At 43.6% G+C, this 25469-nt stretch overlaps 1 protein-coding gene across 3 annotated transcripts in view; it reads right to left on the bottom strand.

The window, feature by feature from the left end:
* Positions 1-25469, bottom strand: part of dennd1a (DENN/MADD domain containing 1A) — a 514736-nt gene that overhangs the window by 234113 nt on the left and 255154 nt on the right. For all 3 annotated transcript variants that reach the window (XM_078426383.1, XM_078426382.1, XM_078426384.1), the window contains one exon: positions 24736-24846. In XM_078426383.1, the coding sequence (XP_078282509.1) occupies positions 24736-24846 (111 nt within the window). The remainder of the gene's footprint in view (positions 1-24735; positions 24847-25469) is intronic.

Here is a 25469-nt window from a genome sequence, read left to right as displayed (position 1 = left end):
AGTTCTATTAGAAACAAAGAACTGCGGATGTTGCTTTACCAAGGAAAGACACTTCATGCTGGAGTAACTCAGCGGGTCAGGCGGCATCTCTGGAAAACATGGATAGATGACATTTCAGGTCAGGACCCTTCTTCAGACATTTCTGTCACTGAAGGATAACATTAAAGCAAATCCTCAGAATCTTTACAGATTTTCTTGATGTGTAAATATCAGGAAATGCCAGACTTTACGGGCATTAAAAGTTAGTGTTGTCATTCTACAAGGCAGCAGCTTAGCCTTTTAAATGGGGTTAGAATTGACAAAATTAATATTGTTTCAATGTTGAGGACCATGTAACCAATCTATGTGCCCGTATAACATCCAACATCTGTGTGTGTGTCTGTAGTCTTTCCAGGTGAGGCAAAGATTCACCTGCACCTCCTCCAACCTCATCTATTGTATCCGCTGTTCCAGATGTCAACTTCTCTACATTGGCGAAACCAAACGTAGGCTCGGCGATTGTTTCACTTAACACCTTTGCTCAGTCTGCCCTAACCAACCTGATCTCCCAGTGGCTCAGCACTTCAACTCCCCCACCCACTCCCAGTCTGACCTTTCTGTCATGGGCCTCGTCCATTGTCATAGTGAGGCCCATTGAAAATTAGAGGAACAGCACCTCATTAGAGGAGCAGCTGCTTGGGCAGCTTACAGCCCAGCGGTATGAACACTGATTTCTCTAACTTTAGATAGCTCCTCTGTCCCTCTCTTTTCCCTCCCCCTTCCCAGTTCTCCCACTGTCTTTCTATCTCCAACTACATCCTTTCTTTGTCCCACCCCCTCCCCTGACATCAGTCTGAAGAAGGGTCTCGACCTGAAACGTCACCCATTCCTTCTCTCCTGAGATGCTGCCTGACCCGCTGAGTTACTTCAGCATTTTGTGATACCTTCGATTTGTACCAGCATCTGCAGTTATTTCCCTACACAACATCTCTGTCCATTCATTTTCCCTGAATGTTAAAGGGTTAGTTTAATCACCTTCAGTGGAGCTTCCCTCTCTTCTGCCTTTGACAGGTTTCCTTCTCTTTGACTGGTAAAAAATAGACTAGCATTTCCACTCATATAACTGACCATCTGGCTGCACTTTGACAGCAAGAATGTAACAAGAAATAAGAAATAAAAATAGAAGACTGGCAGGACCAGCACAGAACAGGGATATTTCAACTTGATGATCCTTCATTATGGGAAAGGACTGGTTGTAGTGGAAGCTGTTTGCCACAGGGATGTCCAAAGCCTACTACATCATTCAATGAGCAAAACCAAAGTGCAGGAGGAACTCGGTGAATCAGGATGCACCTTTGGAGAGAAATGGATAGATGACATTTTGGGTCAGGACCTTTCTTCAGATTGTGGGAGTAGAGGGGAGATAGCTGACAGTAAGAGTTACATCCCCTCTACTTTTTCAGTCTGAAGATGGGTCCCAACCCAAAATATCATATGTCCATTTCCCACCATTGATCTGCAGCGAATGGAGGGGAATGGATCATAGCAGGCAGAGAAGACCTGCTTAACCTGGCATTATGTTTGGCCTTCAAGAGATTCAAAGGCTGCTGCAGGAAGAAATGTCACCTCTCATGTAATGGAGCTGATTATACTGTATATTGCCAGACAGTTTTGCTGGGCTGCTAATTTTAAATGCAGACTATTTGCCTGGCAACTGGGCAGAAACACAGCTATTCATATGGATCAGTTTACTAAATAACTTATTCCACGTATCCCAGTAACCTTGTGAGCAACTGTCCCAAGAGATTTTTGCATTCAAAAAGTTGTTACCAACATCTCACACCTTTCTTCAGACAGCAATGAGGGTATCTCAGCAGAAAGCAAAAGAAAATCCTCAGAGCCAGGAAGAACTACAGATACTGTAATTTTGAGCAAAACACAAAGTGCTGGAGGAACTCAGTGGTCAGGTGGCAACTGTGGAAGGAATGGGCAGATGATATTTCGTGTCAGGACCCTTCTTCAGACTGGTAGACACAAAATGCTAGAGTTCAGTCTGAAGAAGGGTCTTGACCCCAAAACATCACCCATTCCTTCTCTCTAGAGATGCTGCCTGTCCCGCTGAGTTACTCCAGCATTTTGTGTCTATCTTCAGTCGGAAGAAGGATCTCGACCCAAAACGTCACCCATTCCTTCTCTCCAGAGATGCTGCCTGTCCCGCTGAGTTACTCCAAAATGTTGTGTCTACCTTCGATTTAAACCAGCATCTGCAGTTCTTTCCTACCCTTCATCAGACTGACAGCTTTTAATAAACCACCAGAAGATTATTGGAGACAGGATGTATCAAGGTAGAGACACAGGAGAATGCAGATGCTGAAATCTTGACCAAAAGACAAACTGCCGGAAGAAATCAACAGGTCACACAACAGTGCATGGAAATGGACAGTCCATGTCAGGTCGTACAAACACTTCTGTACGGGTGCAATCTATACGGAGTTCGGACGTTCTCCCTGTGACCATACGAGTTTTCTCCTGGTGCGCCGGTTTCCTCCCACAATCCAAAGATGTACATGCTGATAGGTTAAATGGCTTCAGTAAAATTGTAAATTGTCCCTAGTTGTAGGTCAGTGCTGGTGTGCGGGGTGATAGCTGGCCGGTGAGGACTCAGTGGGCCGAAGGGCCTGTTTCTGGTCTGTATCTCATGTCTAAAGTCTAAAGATGATGCCTGGCCCACTGAGTGAAGAAGGATCCCATCGTAAAATATGGTCTGTCTATTTCTATTCGCGGACGTTGCCTGATCTGTTCAGTTCCCCCAGCTGTTATTCTCTTGCTGTACCCAAGGTAGAGACATTTAGAGATCAACTTCCATAATACAGCAGCTTGCTGGTTTTCCCACTGGCGTTGGAACAGTGGGAGTGAAGAAAAAGCAGCAAGCTGGTCAGAAGTTAGATTTAGCTCTTAGGGCTAAAGGAATCAAGGGATATGGGGAAAAAGCGGGAATGGGGTACTGATTTTGGATGATCAGCCATGATCATATTGAATGGCGGAGCTGGCTTGAAGGGCCGAATGGCCTGCTCCTGCACCTATTTTCTATGGTTCTATGTTTCTACGGGTGCAGCATGTGCAAGAAGATTCCAGGAACTAGGTGGAATAAAACTGGGAAGCAGTTGATGTGGAGGATTTTTCTGTTGGCTGGAGTTAATGGATGTGCAGGACTTCATTGGGATGGCCATGGAATGTGTGACTGCGAATAAGCTGGAATTTTTGGGAAGGATCCAAACTGGCAGTAAGGAAAACTATGTTATACTGCGAAAAGGGGAAGGAGAAGATACAAACAACACCTTGGGTGCAAAGTTTGAAAAGGATCACACAAAATGGGCTTTGTCAACACTCAATCAATAGATAAAAACTCATCTAAATGAAAATACAGGAATAAGGAAAGTGGTGGAAATTTAGACCTGGATGTCATTAGCATCAATATTATACGAGGCAATACGAGAAGCCACTGCGACAAAATCATAAATTGAACAGCTATCCAGATGTATTTAAGCTCTGCACTAATTTGTGTATCACCTTAAACTTGGCAATAAAGTCAAATAAGAATTAAAGGCTTCTTTTTCCCTTCCACCTCCTCACATTAACTGTCCCCAGAGACTGTTCCCTCACTGTGGCTCCACCCTGCGATTGATTCATTCAGCTATTCTAAAAGCATTCACTACTGTGCAAGAGCAATCAGCTTCAACGACCTTCCTGACCTTGGTCCTATCCCTGATTTTGAGAGCATCATACAGCTCTACCTGCACTTGTTGTCACAAAGCAGATGAAGTATCATCCTAAACAGAAGTTAAGTTGCCTTGATCGTTCATGCTCACTACATCAGTTTTACCCCAATAGATCAAGCAAGATAAATATTGGAAATCTCGGTAAGGAAACTTGATCAACTGTTTCCAAACACACAGGACAAGATGTTAGAAATCCAAAGTGCCAAATGTCAACTTGCTCCCGGTGGTGATGGGAGGCTTATGCACTCACCTATGCTCCTCCGATGTTGAGAAAGGCTGGGCAGACACGTCATTGGGGTTATCAAGTGGGCACCTACTTTCATCGACGTTTCGCTGATTGGACCCACGACGTCTCCAGTAGGCTCAGCAGTGCATTCTGGTGTCCCAGAACCACCCCCCTCTGCATCTGCCTAGCCGGCTTATTTGGGAGACCAGATGGGGTCTTTCCTCTTCAGCCAGAGCCACTGGCTACTCCGCTCTGCCACCTGTAATGTTTCCTTGATAGCCTGGCGTAGGGCTTGTCCGCTGATCCCCAGGTCCTTCATCAGTCTTACGGTAGATGTTGCCACAAATCCTCGACATCCAACTTCTAACGGGCAGATCTTTGCTCTCCAGCCCCGCTGTTCTGCCTCCGCTGCAAGGTCTGTGTAGCGCAGTTTCTTTCTTTCAAAGGCTTCCTGCACAGCATCCTCCCAAGGGACTGTGAGCTCCACAAAATACACCATGCGCTGAGAGTTGGACCAGAGGACAAGATCAGGCCTCAAGTTGGTGATGGCTATCTCTGGTGGAACTGTAAGCCGTTGGTCCACATCCACCAGCATCTGCCAGTCCCGGGCTGCCTCCAGCTGTCCAAATCTTGTCCTTGGTGGGATTTTCCATTGCTTTTGTTCCCCTTCCTGAACAAAGGCAATTGGCATAACTGGGTTGGTTGTTCTGGGCGGCAGGGCATTGTTGGTTGTTCTCCTGCTTTCCAGAGTCGCTGCCAGGCATTTGAGCACTTGATTATGTCTCCAGGTGTACCGTCCTTGGGAGAGGCTTACTTTACACCCAGTGAGGATGTGCTTAAGCGTGGCTGGTGTTGAACACAGGGGGCATGATGGATCTTCGCCTAGCCAATCACCCATTTACACTTAGAAACACAGAAAATAGGTGCAGGAGGAGGCCATTAGGCCCTTCGAGCCAGCACCGCCATTCATTGTGATCATAGCTGATCATCCACAATCAGTAACCTGTGCCCAACTTCTCCCCATATCCCATGATTCCACTAGCCCCATGAGCTCTATCTAACTCCCTTTTAAATTCATCCAGTGAATTGGCCTCCACTGCCTTCTGTGGCAGAGAATTCCACAAATTCTCAACTCTCTGGGTGAAAAAGTTTCTTCTTCCCTCAGTTTTCAATGGCCTCCCCTTTATTCTTAGACTGTGGCCCCTGGTTCTGGACTCTCCCAACATTGGGAACATTTTTCATGCATCTAGCTTGTCCAGTCCTTTTATAATTTTATACGTCTCTATAAGATCACAAGCCTAGCATTTGTAATCTTTCCTCATATGACAGTCCCGCCATCCCAGGGATTAACCTCGTGAACCTCAATAGCAAGGATGTCCTTCCTCAAATTAGGAGACTAAAACTGCATACAATACTCCAGATGTAGTCTCATCAGGGCCCTATACAACTGTAGAAGGACCCCTTTGCTCCTATACTCAAATCCTCTCGTTATGAAGGCCAACATGGCCTTGAGAGAGACAGGCAAATAGGATCGGATGATAAAAAAAACCCATACAGGTGTTTATGTTAGAACCAATCTGTATATCTATCAGTACAAGTTGCAAAAGCCATTCCACATGATAAAGGACAATGAAAATGTTGAATTAATCCATATATCTTAATTGTATTTTATTATTATTTATTATTTCCATAAACTAGACTAATATTAATTTCTACTTCAAGCTCATTGATTTTTCATGAAAAAAAAAATTCTGTGCACCATGCCATATAAAACCCCTTTTTACACGTAGTTTAACAATCTCATCATAAATATGGCCGAGAAGACCTCTTTTATCACGGTCCTTAGCTATCCAAGACAGAGAACGCCACTCACTCTTTGGGTCTTGCAGTAGTCAGACCCCTTTCTCACCATGAAACAAAACATAAAAGATGCAGAGAGATGGCCTGATTGAACATAATACAAAATGCTGGAGGAACTCAGTCAGTCAAGCAGCATCTGGGGAGACAACATTTCAGGTTGAGAATCTTCTTCAGACTGATGGAGTAGTGGGGAGAAAGCTGAAAATTAGAGGTGGGAACGGGACAAGTCTGTCAGGTAATTGGTGCGCCGAGGGAAGATTTATTACTTCTGACAACATGGACTTTAAGATGGATGTGCTGAGGCATACTAAATTATTTTTGCGGGTGAGGTGGGGGGGGGGGAGGGGTAGGGGGGATGATTAGCAGATGAATGGAGATAGTGACAAAGGTTAGAAATTGAAAGGAGACAAAATGGTGTCAGATCAGGAGAGAAGGGAGGCGTGCAACGTTGTGCCGGGAGGGAGGGAGGGATATAGGTGGAATAGGACTGGGCGAAGGGAAAGAGGTGGGATGAAAGGAAGACGAGGGACTCGTTATTGGGAGGGGTGGGAGATGAGGGTACAGAGGAGTGAAAAGGAACCGGGAAACAAGAGTGCTGCAAGATGGTGGGAAAAATCTGTGTGGGGGAAGTGGAGGCAAAGGTGGGATAGAGGGGTATTTGTTAAAATTAAAGATTTTAATTGGGTTGTGGGCTACCCAAGCAGAATATAAGGTGCTGTTCTTTCAGTTTGCATGTGGCCTTAATCTGGCAGTGCAGGGGGCCAAGGACAGAAAGGTTGGGATGGGAATGGGAAGAGCAGTTAAAGTGGTTAGTAACTGGGAGATCCAGCAGGCACAAGTGTTCGGCGAAACGGTAGCGTAGTCCTCGTTTGATCTCGCCGACATAGAGGAGGCCACATCGGGACACCGAGTGCAACCGACGATGTTGGTTGAGATGCAAGTGAACACCTGCCTCACCTGGAAAGAGTGTTGGGGACCCTAGATGGAAGTGAGAGAGGAGGTGTAGGGACAGATGTATATCTCCTGCCATTGCAGGGGAAAGTACCATGGGAGAGGGCAGGTTGGATGAGAAGGGATGTGTGCGCCTAGGAGTTGCAGAGAGAGTGGTCTCTATGGGAATATGAAAGGGATGGGAATCGGAAGACATGACTGGTCTGATTGAAGATCCACATGCCCTTTACTTACAGATAAATCCTGTTTAAAGAGATTTATATCTTGAAGCAAGAATTTTGTGTCAACCTAGTTTATTCAGATAGATTAATTATGTGCAATAAATCAATCATACTTAGGCTGAATGACAAAGAGAATAGGATTATAAAGATTTGCTCTCAAGATCATTGAACAATCAATGCATCTGGTGTTAACTACAGAATAAAGAAACACCAGCAGAAAGTCAATATTTTGCTTACTTATTTACACATATTCACGTGCATCTTTGATGAAGTTCCTACTGGCAAATGCATCCTGTATGCTCCACAATCTATTTTAGTATTGGTATAAAGAGATCAGAATTCACAAAGACATATTCACGGGTACCATTTTTGAGAGCTACTAAATGTTTTAAATTAAATTAAAATGAGTCAATGTGTCCACTTCGTAAATTACTTTATTTTCAATCATTGCTATATTTTTTTAAATGCTTAAGTTGTGATTAAATGTAAGAAGGTACTGCAGATGCTGGTTGCCTGAAGAAGGGTCTCGACCCGAAACGTCACCCATTCCTTCTCTCCAGAGATGCTGCCTGTCCCGCTGAGTTACTCCAGCTTTTTGTGTCTATCTTGAGTTGTGATTGTTGGGGGACACAATATTCCACTGCTCCATCTCCTCATCTAAATCATTATTAAACACAACCGGGCCATCATTTCTGAAATAGCAACCATCTCATCACTAATTGCAGTAATAAAATAAAATGAAAACTATAACTGTCTTCCTGTAATTTTGTAGCTTCCATAGCACCTCAGAGGCTTCTAGGCTGCTCCGTAATAAGAAGCAACTGTTAGTATAGAGGCTAGAAGATATTGAGTAGTATACTCGGTAAGATTCGTTACTCCTGACAACTTGGACTCCAAGATGGGTGCGCTGAGGCATATTAAAATATTTTTTCACTATCTTCTTATGGAATCATAACTAGCATCAGATCCAATTGCCAATTCATAAACATTTCTTTTGTCAATGCAATAGCATGTGGTATATGCCATGCCAATACTGCAGATTATACTAGGAATGACTGCAAATGAAGCAAAATAGTTTGCATTGTTCAACTTTATCTCTGGTAATGGCAACTGTCTCATTATTTTACACTGAGCCACCATTGCACTGTGTATCAACAATGAGCAGTCTAACATTGTCAACGCATCCCATGGGACAATGGATAGTTCAGTAACTATGCAAGCAATCAGGTTATGGACTGAAACTATTTAACTTCCAATAACAATCACACATTTGCTGAGCCAAACCAATCAATATATGCCATTTAATTGAACAGTGCAGGGATAAATGTCCCTGCTGAGACACCATTATATTTCTATAATCTGCATTGATCCATTTGGCACTCTATAATTGGGACATGGTGCTTTCCAGTAGGAGTTGTAAACCAAAAAAGAAACTGAAACTGCTGTTAATTAGCATGAAAACTAGATGGCCTAGAGATAACCTCATTTGCACCAACTGGGGCTTGTACTGACTGCTTCGTGCAATTCCAGGGAGAAAAGCTTTGGCTACATCTTCTGTCAAGCATAGAAATAACACACGTGTAACAGTCACCATTTGATTAGTGATCACTATACTGAAACCAAGCTGTTTATAATGAGACAGACTGATGACTGAACGTCAAAGCTCCAGGCAATTTCTGGTTGAAGAATAAGAGCAGGCGCACTAAGATTTCGCAAAGCTACTTACCTAGAAGTTTTCTTCAAAAACAGCAGCTGTTAAATTATTAAAAGTAATATTGTTTTAGTAACTCCAACTTTGATATTCACTTCCCTTTTTCTTCTGAAAATTAGATGAAGAGAAAGCTCAAAGCTAAACTGTCAGCTTGATAATAGTATAGAGTGGCACTAGACTTAAGCAGTGCTTATTCCTTTCATTGTTACTCTTCCCAACCCTCAGTTTAAGGAATGCAAATCGTCTCTGCTGATTTGCATTCCTGGGGTTGGCAAAGACTTAGTGATATTGTTGCTATTCTTTGGATATTTTCTATTGCAGGTAATGGATATGCCATATTTTGTATACTGCTTAGTGGTTGTACCATCATTTGGGACGTAAGCCCATCATGTCATTGTATTTTGAAACTTGTGAAGTGTATGGTTCCACTTTCCTGGAAATATTCCAAACAAGTTGACTACCTCGGCCCTGATTCGTTTTGGTTTTTTCTCGCCTCCTTTTTCTTCCAACTATTTTTATTTCTCCGCCCCCTCCTTTCCCCCAACCGTGACTTTCAGTCTGAAGAAGGGTTCCGACCCGAAACATCACCTATTCTTTTTCTCCAGAGATGCTGAATTACACCAGAATTCCGTGTCCATCTTCTTGTTCTGAAAGTTAACTCAGCAGTCCAACTTCAGCCGGCCTCGTGTATCAAAGGTACAATGTGCCGCAGGTGTGAGGATGCAGATTACCATACTTTGGGGCAGCTTCCTCAAAGTGCCCAAAGGAAATACTTACAAATTAAGTTATTGCTAAAAGTAGAAACAAATAACTGCAGATGCTGGTTTGCAAAAGAGGACCCAAAGTGCTGGAGTAACTCAGAGGGTCAGGCAGCATCTCTGGAGAACATTCATAGGTGATGTTTCCGTTCGAGGCCCTTCTTCAGACTGATTGTGGGGGCGGGGTAAGAAAGCTGGGAGAAACGAGAAGCAGGACAACATGGGGCAGTTGACAGGTAGATGCAGGAGAGGGGTTGGTGGGTTTGATAGGCAGATGGTCAGAACAAAGGCCAGAGATTAATACCAAAGGTGTGAGACAAAAGAATCAAAGAGTTGCAAATTGTGAATTGTGGAAGTAATTGAGGCATGTCACATCCTGGTCCAAATCTTTTTCATCATTTACGCGCCTGTACGTTTTAGCAGCAGATAGAACGTAGAAACGTAGAGCACAGGAATCGGCCCTTTGCCCCACAGCGTCGGTGCTGAATTTGATGCCACGTGAAATTTATCTGCCTGCACAAGATCCACATTTCTCCAATCCTGGCATGTTCATGTGCCTACCTAAAAGAACACCTCCTTTAGCTTTTCCCCCTCGAACCTTATGGTTACATCCTCCAGTGTCTGACAATACTACCCTATAAATGCCTCTCATAATTTTATAAATATCTATCAGGTCTCCCCTCAGCCTCTCCTCGGAACTAATACCCCATTTAATCCAGGCAGCATCCCGGTAAACCCTTCTGCACCTTCTTTAAAGCCTTCATATACTACCTCTAATAAAGTGACCAGAATTGCACACAACACTGCGAATGTGAATTATGCATTTTCATAAAGCTGCAATAGGACGACCTAACTCTTATATTCAATGCCCTGACCGAAGAAGTCAAGCATACCATTTGCGTTCCTTAACACTCTATCTATATGAATTGCTACTTCCAAGGAGCTGTGGACCTGGATCCCAAGAGCACAGTTAGTGAGTTTTACGCATTAAATCCCCATAAGGAAAGTTTAAGTCAAGTCAAGTCAATTTTATTTGTATAGCACATTTAAAAACAACCCACGTTGACCAAAGTGCTGTACATCTGATTAGGTACTAAGGAAAAAAAATGAAACATACAGTAGCACGCAAACAGTTCACAGCGCCTCCTCAATGAGCCTCAAACGCTAGGGAGTAGAAATAGGTTTTGAGCCTGGACTTAAAGGAGTCGATGGAGGGGGCAGTTCTGATGGGGAGAGGGATGCTGTTCCACAGTCTAGGAGCTGCAACCGCAAAAGCGCGGTCACCCCTGAGCTTAAGCCTAGACCGCGGGATAGTGAGTAGCCCCAAGTCGGCCGACCTGAGGGACCTGGAGTTAGAGAGGGGGGTTAGAAGATTTTTGATGTAGGGGGGGGAATGTCCATTTAGGGCTTTATACGTGAATAGAAGGAGCTTGAAGTTGATTCTGTACCGTACAGGGAGCCAGTGGAGAGAGGCCAGAATCGGGGTGATGTGGTCCCTTTTACGGGTACCCGTCAGGAGTCTCGCTGCGGCGTTTTGGACCAGTTGCAGGCGGGACAGGGAAGATTGGCTGTTCCCAGTGTATAGGGAGTTGCAGTAGTCTAGGCGGGAGGAAATGAAAGCGTGAATGATTTTTTCTGTGTCGTCGAATTGGAGGAAAGGTTTGATTTTAGCTATGGTTCGAAGTTGGAAGAAGCTGGCTTTTACCACAGCGTTGACTTGCTTATCAAATTTTAATGCAGAGTCAAATATCATGCCGAGGTTTTTGACATGCGGTTTGACTAGGCAGGATAGACTTCCAAGACTGCCTGTTATCGATTTGATGGAGTCGGGGGGGCCGAATAGGATGACCTCAGACTTGCTCTCATTTAATTGGAGGAAGTTCTGTGCCATCCAACATTTTATGTCCTCAAGGCAGTGTAAGAGGCTGTTTAAATTTGACTGGTTGTTGGGTTTCAGGGGGAGGTAAAGCTGAGTGTCATCGGCATAGCAGTGGAAAGAAATGCCGTGCCTTTGAATGATTTGGCCAAGGGGGAGCATGTATAGAGAGAAGAGAATGGGGCCAAGGATGGAGCCTTGTGGAACTCCGCAGGAAAGGCTAGCTAGAGCAGAGGAATAACTGCCTATGTTGATGGCGAAACTCCTATCTTTGAGGTACGAAGCGAACCAGCTCAGGGCAGTGCCATCAATGCCAACCGCGTACTGGAGACGGTCAATAAGGATGGTGTGGTCCACTGTATCGAACGCTGCGCTGAGGTCGAGAAGGAGCAGGATTGCACAGTCGCCGGTGTCGATGGCGAGTAGCGGGTCGTTGTGTACCTTCAACAAGGCAGACTCTGTGCTGTGGTGGGCTCTGAAATCTGACTGGAAACTTTCCAGGATGGTGTATTGGTGCAGGTAGGGCACTAATTGGTTTAGAATTGTCTTTTCAAGGACTTTTGACAGGAATGGCAGTTTGGAAATGGGTCTGTAGTTGCTAGGCAAGGTGGGGTCTAGGTTAGGTTTTTTCAGTAGGGGCTGGACCACCGCGTACTTGAAACTGGTTGGAACAGTGCCAGTGGCCAGAGAACTGTTGATAATAGAGAGGATGCTGGGACCGGCTATTGCAATGACATCCTTCAGAAGGGCAGTGGGGGCAGGATCAAGGGGGCAGGTTGCAGGTTTCATAGCGGAGACAAGCTTTGCAAGGGAGGATAGAGTGACGGGTTGGAAGCAGTCCAATTTAGATGAACAGACTAGTGAGACAGCTAGGTCATGGGTGGGAGGGGAAATGTTCATTCTAATGTTCTCAACTTTGTTGGTGAAAAATTTAGCGAATTCTTCGCACTTAGCAGGGGACCCAACTAAGCTGGTACTGGGGGCGGGACATATGACAGAGGTAATTGTTCTAAATAGGACCTTGGAGTTATGAGAGTTTTTGGAAATAAGGTCGGAGAAGTATTGTGCTCTAGCAGACTTTACTGCTTCCTGGTATTTGAGAAGATTGTTTCTCAGAATTTCGAAGGAAATTTGAAGCTTGTCACATTTCCACCTCCTTTCTGATTTTCTGCACTCCCTTCTTAGGGCTTTGGTGGTGTCATTGAGCCACGGCCGACCTTTGGGCTTAGGCTTTTTCATTTTAAGGGGAGCGATAGAAACCAGGATGGAAGAGCAAGTGATATTAAATAAAGAGGCGAGAACTTCAGTGCTGAGATGGGGGGGAGAGGTGCAGATGTTGGGGGCAGCTGTGAGAGCCTCGGAGAATTTACTGGCAGTCAATGAATTTATGTCGCGGGAGTAGCGAACAGGGAGATGAGATTTTGCGGGAGATAAAGGCAGAGATGCGTCAAAAATGATAGCGCTGTGGTCCGATAGACAGGCTTCAGTAGTTTCAATGTTGTTGATTGGGAATCCGGACGATAACACTAGGTCGAGAGTATGGCCTAACTTGTGAGTGGGTCCCGTGGTGTGAAGAGTCAGATTGAAGGACTCAACCAGGTGCATAAATTCACTCACAAGAGGCTTAGTGGGACAGCAAACATGAATATTAAAGTCACCAAGAATCATGATCCGGTCAAATTTGGGCAAAATGCTAGAAATCAGATCAGCAAATTGGGTGATGAAGTCCTTATGCATTTTTGGTGGGCGATACACCAGAACAACTGTATTCTTTAAAACTTGTAACCATTTAATGCCACCAATTGTAAAGGGTTCCCATATTCCGAGTCCATCCATTTCTTTTGGAGAGGGATTCATGGGAGTCAATATCTTGATATGTTCAAGCCAGGTTGACTGTCATAGTTTTGAGAAGATATTAGCAAAATTGGGCATTAAAACCCCGCTTGCCTCTGGTAGCAGGGCAGGTCTTTGCCTTTCCATTGCCATTCTGGAAATAGCGTAACATATGAAAATATTCATGGATTTTGAATTCTGGCTTCAGCCACTAATAAATGGAAACTGTTTCCCTCGTATCACTCTCACAGCTGACTGGGATACTAAGGCAGGGACTTTAAAAATGAAATTGTGTCATAAGTGAGAACTAACGTATAAATTATGCCTTGAATAAACTCCCGAGCAAGAGTTAGGGCGTTTTCATCTGAGTCTATGGATGTGGACTAACGGCTTATGGTCCCATCAGAGATATCCAACACCAACTTGAGGCCTGATCTTGTCCTCTGATCCAACTCTCAGCGTATGGTGTATTTTGTGGAGCTCACAGTCACTTGGGAGGATGCTGTGCAGGAAGCCTTCGAAAGAAAGAAACTGCGATATACAGAGCTTGCAGCGGAGGCAGAACAGCGGGGCTGGAGAGCAAAGATCTGCCCAGTAGAAGCTGCATGTCGGGGCTTCGTAGCAACATCAACTGTAAGACTGATGAAGAACCTGGGGATCAGTGGACAAGCCTTACGCCAGGTCATCAAGGAAACATCAGGGGTGGCAGAGCAGAGTGGCTCTGGCTGAAGAGGAAAGACCCCATCTGGTCTCCCAAATAAGCCGGCTAGGCAGATGCAGAGGGGGGTGGTTCTGGGACGCCCGAACGCACCGCCGAGCATACTGCAGACGTCGTGGGCCCAGTCAGCGAAACGTTGATGAAAGTAGGAGCCCACTTGATAACCAAAAATGACGTGTTTGCCCAGCATTTCTCAAAATCGGAGAAGCATAGGTGAGTGCTTAAGCCTTCCATCACCACCGGGAGCAAGTTAAGAGGGGGCATTTTGGATTTTAACATCACGTCCTGTGTATTTGAAAACATGTGCACGTATCAAATTAGATGTTGATAAGAGGATTGACGTCAAACCTTTGCTGACCTATTAGATCAATATACTGATATTAATCTGGGTCAGGACCATGACTGAATTACTAGGTAATTACCTCAAATAATGCAAACTGCTGCATTGTTTAATGTCAATCAAATTAGTTTACGAATACTATCACAAAATGCAAGTTCAAAGAGGAGGCAGGACCCATGACAATCTAATCCTCATGTTGGGGAGAACAATTTATTTTTGACCCTATCAAAATAACTTGAAATCATATTTATATGCACCTCTAAACTAACAGAGGAAAGGATCAGTTTCACAGCTGCGATCATAAATTCTAGACATTGTGGCAAGGGTCAAGTCAAGAGTGTTTAATTGTCATATGTTCCAAAAATGAAACTATGACATTCTTAATTAATTCTTAATACAGCATAACAGGTCCACGCAACAAACGAAGGACAGTTCAATTAATTTGAAAAACTCAAATCAGAGGAAACATTAAAAATGAGCTTTTTAGTGTGTAACGTACACAATATCTGTCATTTTCTGTCATTTTCTCTAACAACTGTACAAATACAAGCTGCTCCAATTTGACTTTTGAAGTCTTCTAGCTTTAGATCACCAACGTATCATGGTTCTTATTAGAAGTGTCAAAGTCTTAAGATTAAATGCAAACACTGCAGGGGACTTACCACCAAGCAAGTCCGAAAGGTGATTATAATATTGTAATAGGAATGTGCTCGTGATGATGACCTTTTAGGAATCTCATCATTGCAGCCAGTATCTAACCCGTTACTAAGCCTGAACAGTGCGAAGGACCTGAATTAAAATGCTCAATCAAACTGACATGACTGATGACCTGTCCATGGGCTAATGACTCCCTACTCCAAAGCCCTCGGGTACCACAGGAAATCCCAGCGCCGCAGGAAAGCTCCACTGAAGATTCTTTCCTCCCCACTGGACTCCTCCAGAATGGTGGCACTGCTGTGAATAAAGCTTCCCCTGATCCAAATTATCATCAAGGTGTTTGAGCAGATCGAGCTTCAACAACGTATTTACAAAGTACTTTAAACCAAGCTAAACATCCAAAGGGCCATCACAGGACCCTTGACTTCACTGATTTCATGTAGACCTTGGATATGTACTTGAGATCTGTGACGGCAGTTTCTTCTTCCCATCTCATGCACGCTCTGTGCACTTTTCCTGTACAAATGCTCTCTTTCACATCTTGTTTCAACATGATATTTCAACATGATATTAAATCAAAATTCACCTGGCTGAATTTTCCTCTTTGCCTTAATAACTGGCTTTTATGTCACTCTTTGTAAAATTACTTGTCAACTCACAAAAAAACTTGTTTTGCTATTTAACACTCCATAACAGGAGCCGACACTCATGTTTTTTCACTTAACAATACAACAGCTCTTAGCTGTGAGACACTAAGACACGAGAGCTCAGAGAACAAGAAGGATTGCAGCAAAGCTCTGGCCATGATGCATTTGTTCTTTGGGTGCAGATACGAGCTGCAGATACGAGCTGCAGATACACGGCAAGCAATTTGCCTAATTGCACTCAGGGAAGTATCTGGGGTGATGGACAGTTTTCCAGAAACCGGTGGCAGGGCAAGAGTTGCCAAGTGAAGTGGTTACCATTCGACAATCTGCCTAGGGGAAATTCCCACAAAGTTTAATATAAAAGCAAGAGATTACTTTGTTAAGTGGCATTTGTCACTTCCATATATCCTGTTAATTGACAAATGATTTTCAAAGGGATGTGCAACCCTTTGCCTCATCCAGAATTACAACACAATTTCTTGCACACCAAACACTTACCCCATTGAACTCTGACACCCAATTCCTCAGTTTGTTTTGCCTGATTCGTTCCAGATGCTATTGCGCTCCTTTTCCCTTTTGACCATGATCCCACTTTATGATACATACCATCCCACACCATTGACGGAGTAACAAAGTTATTTGGACCACCACAATGGGTTCACAGAACATGGAACAGTACAGCACAAGAGCAGGCCCATTTGGCCCACAATATCTGTGCTCAACATGCTGCCAAGACCACCTCTTGTCTACCTGCACATCATCCATATCTCTCCATTCCCTGCGAGTCCACAAATCTCTTCAATGTCAGTGCCATATCTGCCCCAACCACCAACTCCAGCATGTTCCAGGCACTCACCACCCTCTGTGTAAAGAAGTTGCCAACACATCTCCTTTTAACTTTGCCCCTCACAACTCAAAGGTATGCCTTCTAGTATATGACTTTTTTCCATCTTGGGAAAAAGGTTCTGACTGTCTTGACTCCATCTCATAATTTTCTTTACTTCTATCAGGTCTCCCACCAACCTCTGACGTTCCAGAGAAAACAATCCAACCTCTCCCTGTAGCTAATACCCCCTAATCCAGGCATCACTCTGGCAACCTCCTCTGTATCTTCTTCAAACCTCCATAGCCTTCATGCGAGCAAAATCGTATGCAATATTCCAAATGCTGCCTGACCAAAGTCATGACTTCCTAACTATTATACAATGTCCCAGTGTATGAAAGCAAGCATACACCCTATGCCTTCTTTACCATGCAGGGTATTTTCAGCCAGGTGAATTTTGATTTAATATCATGTTGAAATTATTGCATTCCTCACGGGTTTTACTTCAACTCAGTTTATTAACCGTCTGAAGTAGTCTGAAGAAGGGTCTCGATCCGAAACGTCACCCATTCCTTCTCTCCAGAGATGCTGCCTGTCCCGCTGAGTTACCCTAACATTTTGTGTCTATCTTCGGTTTAAACAAACATCTGCAATTCAACGCTGTCCAGGGGTTGCTTGGTAATTATTTGTACAAGATCTTGAATTTTGAGCCTATCACTGCAATCAGCCTGGTAACCTGTTCATTCGAGTCATGAATCTTTACAATTTAACAACTTCCCCTTCACCTGATGCTGAGAAACATCACACGATGCAGAGGGTGCTGAACTCATCTGCATGTCAGGGCCAGCAGAGAACATTGTGGCCACAAACTACCAGGGAAGGGGACGGGGGGGGACGGGGGGGGGGGGGGGTGTTGCTTACAAGTGCTGACATTATTCTCCAGCTAGTTAAAATGTCCATGTGCCCAATGAACAGAAATTAAACACTGCTCCTCAACACACAGATCATCTTTTTAATAACTAAATTTTTTAATTGATATTGATAATACGATCAAGAAATAACAGATTTGTACACTGTAACTGGGCACCACTCAGCTAATAATATTCCAATTTCATTCATTTGTGTCTTAACCATGAGGTTATGAGGTGACCTACCTTATGTCTCACGGTCTCTTGGTTCGGTCCTTTCTGGAGGACAGCTTTTCCTCCCCGACACCCATTACCCTAATTCTGCCAACATCCCAACAAAATGACGCAACCAAGAAATATCACCACTACCTCCCAGTCGACCAGTCAGCAGTTGGTGGGAATTTGCAATTTTAAAGAATGGGGTCACTCTGCACTCTTTCCAGCTCCTGTTGATATTGAAGGACTCAAGGGTCTGAGCGAGAGGGAGCGGGTGGGTAGGCTTACAGAGGGAAATAAGATCACAGATAGGGTGAATGCACAGTCGTTTACCCAGAGTTCGGGAACCAAGAACCAGAACCAAGAACCAAGAACCAGAGAACATATGTTCATGGTGAGAGAGGAAAGATTTAATAGGCAATTTGTTCACACGGAGGGTAATGGGCATATGGAACAAGTTGCCAGAAAAGGTAGTTGTGGCAGGTACTGTAATAATATTTAAAATGCATTAGGACAGCTATATGGATAAGAAAGGTTTGGAGGGATATGGGCCAAATGTGGGCAGGTGGGACTAGCGCAGATGGGGGCAAGGTCTGGGTTGGCAAGGGCAAAGTTGGACCAAAGGGCCTGTTTCCATGCTGTATGACCCTATGACTCTAGTGAAATGAAGAGTTTGCCCACAAATAACTAACTGGCACAATAGCTGGTATATAGGGCAACATTAACCAAATTAACTTCCTCCCCTTCTGCCACCCATCTCATTCCAGAAGGCCAAAAGACTCTGGGAGAACGTGTTCCTCTCAGCTCCAGGCTTTTCACCATTCACAGTACAGGTGTGCCTGCAAATCTGAGCAACACTGGATCACTCACAGAATGGGGCAGCATCCACCAGTGGATCTATCTGGTAAATTTCCCTCTCTGGGCAGTGCGGGGAAGAACCATCTTTGCAGGCAAATGGCCGGTCAATCAGAGTGTGCTTGCCTCATAAAGCCTCTGCTCCAATCCACCCACATTCCACGAGGTAGAGACAGAAGTAGCAGTGGTTACCCCAGAGATTACCACTTCGCAACCAAACCTTTCTGTTCCGTGACCTTTCTTTACAACAGGTCTAATGGGAAGTCATCAACCTGAAACTTTGATCATGTTTCGCTCTCCACAGATGCCTCCTGCCAGTGCACGATTCCCAGAATTTTCTGTTTAATCCAAAATGTCCACCATCGACAGTGTTTGGTTTTGTAAAATAATCACCAGGGGATGAAACCTACGCAACCTCAATTCACAATTAGAATCAAAACTGTAATGCACATTATTAATGCTGAAACAACCACAATAAATAAGTTTAAATAATTTAAAAGTACAGTTTGCCCCTCATACGCACACATGAAAAAAAATATCATGCCATTTTGCTGCTTCTACGACATCTTCAACTTGAATGCAAGTTAAACTACTGGTGATAGCTAATTTCTTTCATTTGTGTCTGAACCACTTACAGTTCATGAGCTAACTCACCTTCTGCCTTGTAATCACTGACTCCATTTGCATATTCTTTAGGTGATGGATGAAGAATGCAAATGGAAATTCAAAGACAACATGACCCAGGGAGTGCAGTATGGTTATATTTAAAGTTATTCTTTTTCTTTTTTACCATCAGCTTTCGATCAGCAAATCCCTTCAACTTCCATTACTTCTATAGAGGAGACCTGCACACAGTTAGTTTCAGTACACATGTACAGTGCCCTCCATAATGTTTGGGACAAAGACCCATCATTTATTTATTTGCCTCTGTACTCTACAATTTGAGATTTTTAATAGACAAAATCACATGTGGTTAAAGTGCACATTGTCAGATTTTAATAAAGGCCATTTTTATATATTTTGGTTTCACCATGTTGAAATTACAGCAGTGTTTATACATAGTTCCCCAATGCAGGGCACCATAATGTTTGGGACACAGCAATGTCATGTAAATAAAAGTAGTCATGTTTAGTATTTTGTTGCATATCCTTTGCATGCAATGACTGCTTGAAGTCTGCGATTCATGAACATCACCAGTTGCTGGGTGTCTTCTCTGGTGATGCTCTGCCAGGCGTGTATTGCAGCCATTTTTAGCTTATGCTTGTTTTGGGGGCAGGTCCCCTTCCGTTTTCTCTTCAGCATATAGAAGGCATGCTCAATTTAGTTCAGATCAGGTGAATGACTTGGCCACTCAAGAATTGACCATTTTTAAACTTTGAAAAACTCCTTTGTTGCTTCAGCAGTTTGTTTGGGATCATTGTCTTGCTGTAGAATGAACCGCTACCCAATGAGTTTTGAGGCATTTGTTTGAATTTGAGCAAATAGCATGTGTCTATACACTTCAGAATTCATTATGCTATTACCATCAGCAATTGTATTGTCAATGAAGATAAGTGAGCCAGTACCTTGAGCAGCCATACATGCCCAGGCCATAAAACCCCCACCACTGTGTTTCACAGATGAGGTGGTATGCTTTGGATCTTGGGCAGTTCCTTCTCCCCTCCATACTTTGCTCTTGCCATCACTCTGATATAAGTTAATCTTCATCTCATCTGTCCACAAAACCTTTTTCCACAACTGTGGTTGCTCTTTTAAGTACTTCTTGGCAAACTGTAACCTGGCCATCCTATTTTTGCAGCGAACCAGTGGTTTGCATCTTGCAGTGTAACCTCTGTATTTCTGTTCATGAAGTCTTCTGCGGACAGTGGTCATTGACAAATCCACACCTGACTCCTGAAGAGTGTTGCTGATCTGTCGGACAGGTGTTTGGGAATTTTTCTTTATTATCGAGAGAATTCTTCTGTCATCAGCTGTGGAGGTCTTCCTTGGCCTGCCAGTCCCTTTACGATTAGTAAGCTCACCAGTGCTCTCTTTCTTCTTAATGATGTTCCAAACAGTTGATTTTGGTAAGCCTAAGGTTTGGTTGATGTCTCTAACTGTTTTATTCTTGTTTCTCAGTCTCATAATGGCTCTTTGGCTTTCATAGGCACAACTTTGGTCCTCATGTTGATAAACAGCAATAAAAGTTTCCAAAGGTGATGGAAAGACTGGAGGAAAGACAAGGTGCTGAGAACTCTCTTATACCTACATTAAGGTGGCAATTAAACACACCTGAGCAATTACAAACGCCCGTGAAACCACGTGTCCCAAACATTATGGTGCCCTGAAATGGGGGGTACTATGTATAAATACAGCTGTAATTTCTACATGGTGAAACCAAAATGTATAAAAATACCCTTTGATAAAATCTGACAATGTGCATTTTAACCACGTGTGATTTTTTTCTATTACAAATCTCAAATTGTGGAGTATAGAGGCAAATAAATAAATGATGGGTCTTTGTCCCAAACATTATGGAGGGCACGGTAAATGCATATTGTAAAATGGTACTGAATGGAACATGGGAAGCTTTTATTTCTGGATGGCTTCAGCCACATGACAGGTAACACATCTGTTCTGAGCTGTAATGGAGAAAACACCATTATGTTTCAACAACTGCAAAAGTCTATCAAGTGGGAAAAAGCTGTCATCCTGTTCAGTCGTACATCACAAACTTATTGATTAGTGAAAGGAAGCAATTTTTCAGCATGTGTTTCTGAAGTATGAGTGCAATATGGCCATAATTTCACAGAGGCTTTGAGGGTGATAGTGCTTTTCGATCTTCCAGAGCTTTCATCATTCTGGTACATAAGTAGTACAGATTCTGAGCACTGTCAGAAGAAGATGAAGTAATCATAGTTGATAAGAGTCCTTTATGTCACTCAGGTGGCAGAAATGAGTTCAAGGACTTCCTGACAGATGAAAAGCACCGGAATAATGTGCACTGATTGTATCACGACAGGGGTGGGAGTTTCACTATTTCAAACCAATCCCCCAAAAAAGTGATGTTATAACTTTACCTATCGCGCACTGTTAATTTATCATTTAAGGATTCCGTGCAATTTAAAAAAAGGTGCTAGAGGGAATGTTGATAGGTGTTGTCCTAAAATGTCCTAAATGCTCTCCAGGGATGCTGCCTGACCCACAGAGTTACTCCAGCACTTGGTGGCTTATTTTTGAAAACCATCCTCTGCAGTTACTTGTTTCTAAACTTTCCATAATGATTTTTACACTTGTTGCATCCTTGTCACTCCTCTTCCACGCTGAAGCTGCCACCTTTAGGTTGGGCTACAATTCCCATCGTGAGGGGTCTAAGGTTGCATGAATCAGACCAGGTAAGGTTGCAATTTCCTTTTCTGAAACTCAATAATGAACCACTGCTATTTAAACAACAGTCTGCCTTTGATGGGGAAGCTTTTCAATTTCAGATTTATTTCATTTTAAATCACCAAGCCGCCTCGATCCAGTGCAGCAATTTAACCTCTAACCAACTGCTTTCTGGTTGAAAACCAAAAGGCTGGAGGAAAGACACAAAAGCTGGAGTAACTCAGCGGGTCAGACAGCAACTCTGGAGAAAAGGAGTAGGTAAAGTTTTGACCCAAAACGTGCTGTCTGACCTGCTGAGTTACTCCAAATTTTGTGTCTATCTTCAGTTTAAACCAGCATATGCAGTTCCTTCCAACACAAAAGGCTGGAGGGATTTAGCAGGTCAGGCAGCATCTGTATAGCTATGTTTAACTTTAATGTAGATGTGTAGGGCAATTTTTTTTAATAGAGTATTGGGGGACTTGAACACATTGCCAGGGGTGGTGGTGGAAGATAGTATGATAGTGGCATTTAAGAGGCTTTTAGATAGGCACATGCAAGTGCAGGGAACTGAGGGATATGGATCATGTGCAGGCAGATGAGATCAGTTCAACTTGGCATCATGTTTCGGCACAACCATTGTGTTCAATGTTCCATAGAACCCTCCATAGAAGTGTGCATTCCCACCACAGATGCTGCCTGACCTGCTGAGTTCCTCCAGCCTTTTGTTTTGTGCTCAGGATTCCATCATCTGCAGTGTCTTGTGTCTCCGTCTTCTGGGTGTTGTGATATCATGTGGCTGCTGGCTACACTTTGGTAAGTTGAAAGTGAATAGATTTAAATTTAGAGATACAGCGCGGAAACAGGCCCTTCGGCCCACCGAGTCCGCGCCGCCCAGCGATCCCCGCACATTAACACTATCCTACACACACTGGGGACAATATTTACATTTACCCAGTCAATTAACCTGTACGTCTTTGGAGTGTCGGAGGAAACCGAAGATCTCGGAGAAAACCCACGCAGGTCACGGGGAGAACGTACAAACTCTGTACAGATGGCGCCCATAGTCAGGATCGAACCTGAGTCTCCGGCGCTGCATTCGCTGTAAGGCAGCAACTCTACCGCTGCACCACCGTGCCGCCAGCAAGATATTCTGCTTGGCAGGCATCGTCACAATTGGCAATCTTGCCCTGGCCTCTATTTTTCCCCCAATGCAGTAAATTAAATATATTGCAATGAGAAAAAAGAAACGTGAATACTTTTTTTGAAAATCTTGCATTTGTACAGCAAAATCCAGGTATTTCAAACCAGCCCACTGGATGAAACACATGCGTGGAGCAGAAATGCATCGAGGATAATTACCATCCTGATGAGAGAAGTCCACTCTTTGGTCAGAACAGTTTAGTGGCAACAGTCCTCAGCCACCACCAGAGACTGACTTACATCTTTATAACACAAACATTGAAACTCATGATCACAGCAGCTGGAACCGGCTCCACAGAAACAAAATCCTTCGTACACTGGGATCCGTGTGGGTGGTTTTTATTTTGCAGCTGTTGTCTTCTGAACAACTGGGAATTGGTACCCGAACTAACTCTTTATAAAAAAAAATACTATCAACAATACGTCAAAACATTTCCAAACTCCCACCACAGCACCAGGTTTTGTGAAATTCTCACGGAAGACACCACAATTCTGTCAGAATTTCCTCTCCAGGTAACACTGACAACAGGAGACAGTTAGTGAACGGGCTTCATCTCCAGCAATAGTCATTGAGCATTATTTAAGGCCACACAAATAAGTTACATTTTCAATTACGATTAATATCTTTAACGTCAGTGAGCCATTAAAATGACACCGAAAAACATAGGCAAATAATCAGGTTAATATGCAAAACAGATTAACGTACCATCTTAACAATCCTTTACTATTAAATCTTCAAATGGACACAAATGCATGAAATATCAACCTTTTCACAGGGATTTTACTTATTAAGGCGTATAAAGACCTGGTAGAATGAGGAGCAGTTTGAGGAGTAATAGATCTTGTGTCTTTGATTTGTATAAGAATCATGAGTAACCTTGGCTTTAAATATCTGTGGGGGATAGAAAACCAAGTCAGACCCTTCCCATGGGAGATGGGGTGTAGAAATCTCAATGGAAGGAAGATGCTTTCCTTGCACATCAAAGGCAACAGCAGCAAACAGATTCCTGTCCACACGTTAACATTACCTTATAAGGTCAGAACTAAAGAACGCTCCACTTATTGTGGATGCTTCTAGATATTTCTCTTGTTCCTTTCCTCATTTAGAAAATAGGTGCAGGAGGCCCTTCGAGCCAGCACCGTTGCCAGCTTTTAATATGTGCAGAAATGCCCATGCGCACACAAACTTGAATCCCAGTACTGTTATACAGTGGGTTAAAGCCATCACTTGACAAGAGTGTGTAGGTTTTAGGAACTAGATTTAACGTTTAACATTGACAAGACTTGCTGCCAGTGAAGTATCGATCTCGGATAGTTGGTGTATTTTGGGAATATAACGGAGGAGTTTAGTTTAGGGTTTAGCATAGGAACAGGCCCTTCGGCCCACCGAGTCCACGCCGATTATCAATCCCCTGTTCATACACTAGTTCTATGTTCTCCCACTTTTGCATCCACTCCCTACACACTGGGGCAATTTACAGAGGACAATTAACCGACAAACCCGCACACCATTGGGACGTGGGAGGAACCCGGAGGAAACTCACACTGTCACAGAGAGAACGTGCAAACTTCACACAGACAGTACGCTTGGTCAGGATCGAACCCGGGTTTCTGGCGGTGCAAGGCTGCAGCTCTACCAGCTGTGCCACAGTACCGCCTAATCTCTATTCGCATTTATTTCCATGTCTACCATTTATCTTTTTGAAAGCATGGCTTGTGTGAATAAACCGCAGACAGCATGTGCGTGCGCGGCGTAATAAACAACGTGAAATGGCCGCTGTGAGAGCAGGTTGAGATGTTTCTGCCTTGGTGCCGTCAGTGCTACTTACAGTGCTTAGCTTGCTGCAGGTGATGAAAACTCGCCGCTCGTACAGCATACTGGCATAAAGATGGAGCATGTTGTTGACATCTACAGCTACAAAATACTCTGTCAGGTTTCTCTGAAAGAGAAAGCCATTGGCAACATTTAAAGGAAAGTAGAGCCAGCATCACTGTCAAAAAGTTCACACTGTTCGTTCACATCGACAATAATCTAATAATAATCCCTCAAAGTTTTAAATGAATGTAGTCCGTACAAATCACAGATCAGTGTACCCATGAGGTTACCTCCCCCACTCTCGGACCACTTTATTGGTTTCTGCAGGTGATTTGGGAGTGCAGCAAAGATAAAGAACAACTTACTATTTTTTCAAAAATTGCATTAACTATAACTAACCAAATATAAGCCTTACATTGCGTTTTTATGCAAAAAAAATAAAATCTTTGGCTTTCTGTCATTGTCGATCTTTGCAAATGTAAACGGCTTTAAGTTCTAAATGAGGGCGTGGGTCGGGGCCAAGTGCGGTGGCTCCAGCCTATGGGATGTAGGCACCAGTGCTGGGGAAAGTGGGAGCTAAACCGCTGGGGATGGTCCACACCTGAACCATGCCAGGTACAATGTTCCAGCAAGCCACTCCGCCAGGATGTAGGGAGGGTTTCAAATGAAATAGTGGAAGGCATGGTTTTGGAGAGGGGGATATGGTTCTGGTAAGTTAAAACGATCAAGGACACAAAGATGGGTAAA

This window comes from Rhinoraja longicauda, chromosome 31 (genome assembly GCF_053455715.1).
Source record: "Rhinoraja longicauda isolate Sanriku21f chromosome 31, sRhiLon1.1, whole genome shotgun sequence".
NCBI lineage: Eukaryota > Metazoa > Chordata > Chondrichthyes > Rajiformes > Arhynchobatidae > Rhinoraja > Rhinoraja longicauda.
The sequence above is the reverse complement of the archived record's forward strand: the minus strand, read 5'-3'. Positions and strand labels throughout refer to the sequence as shown.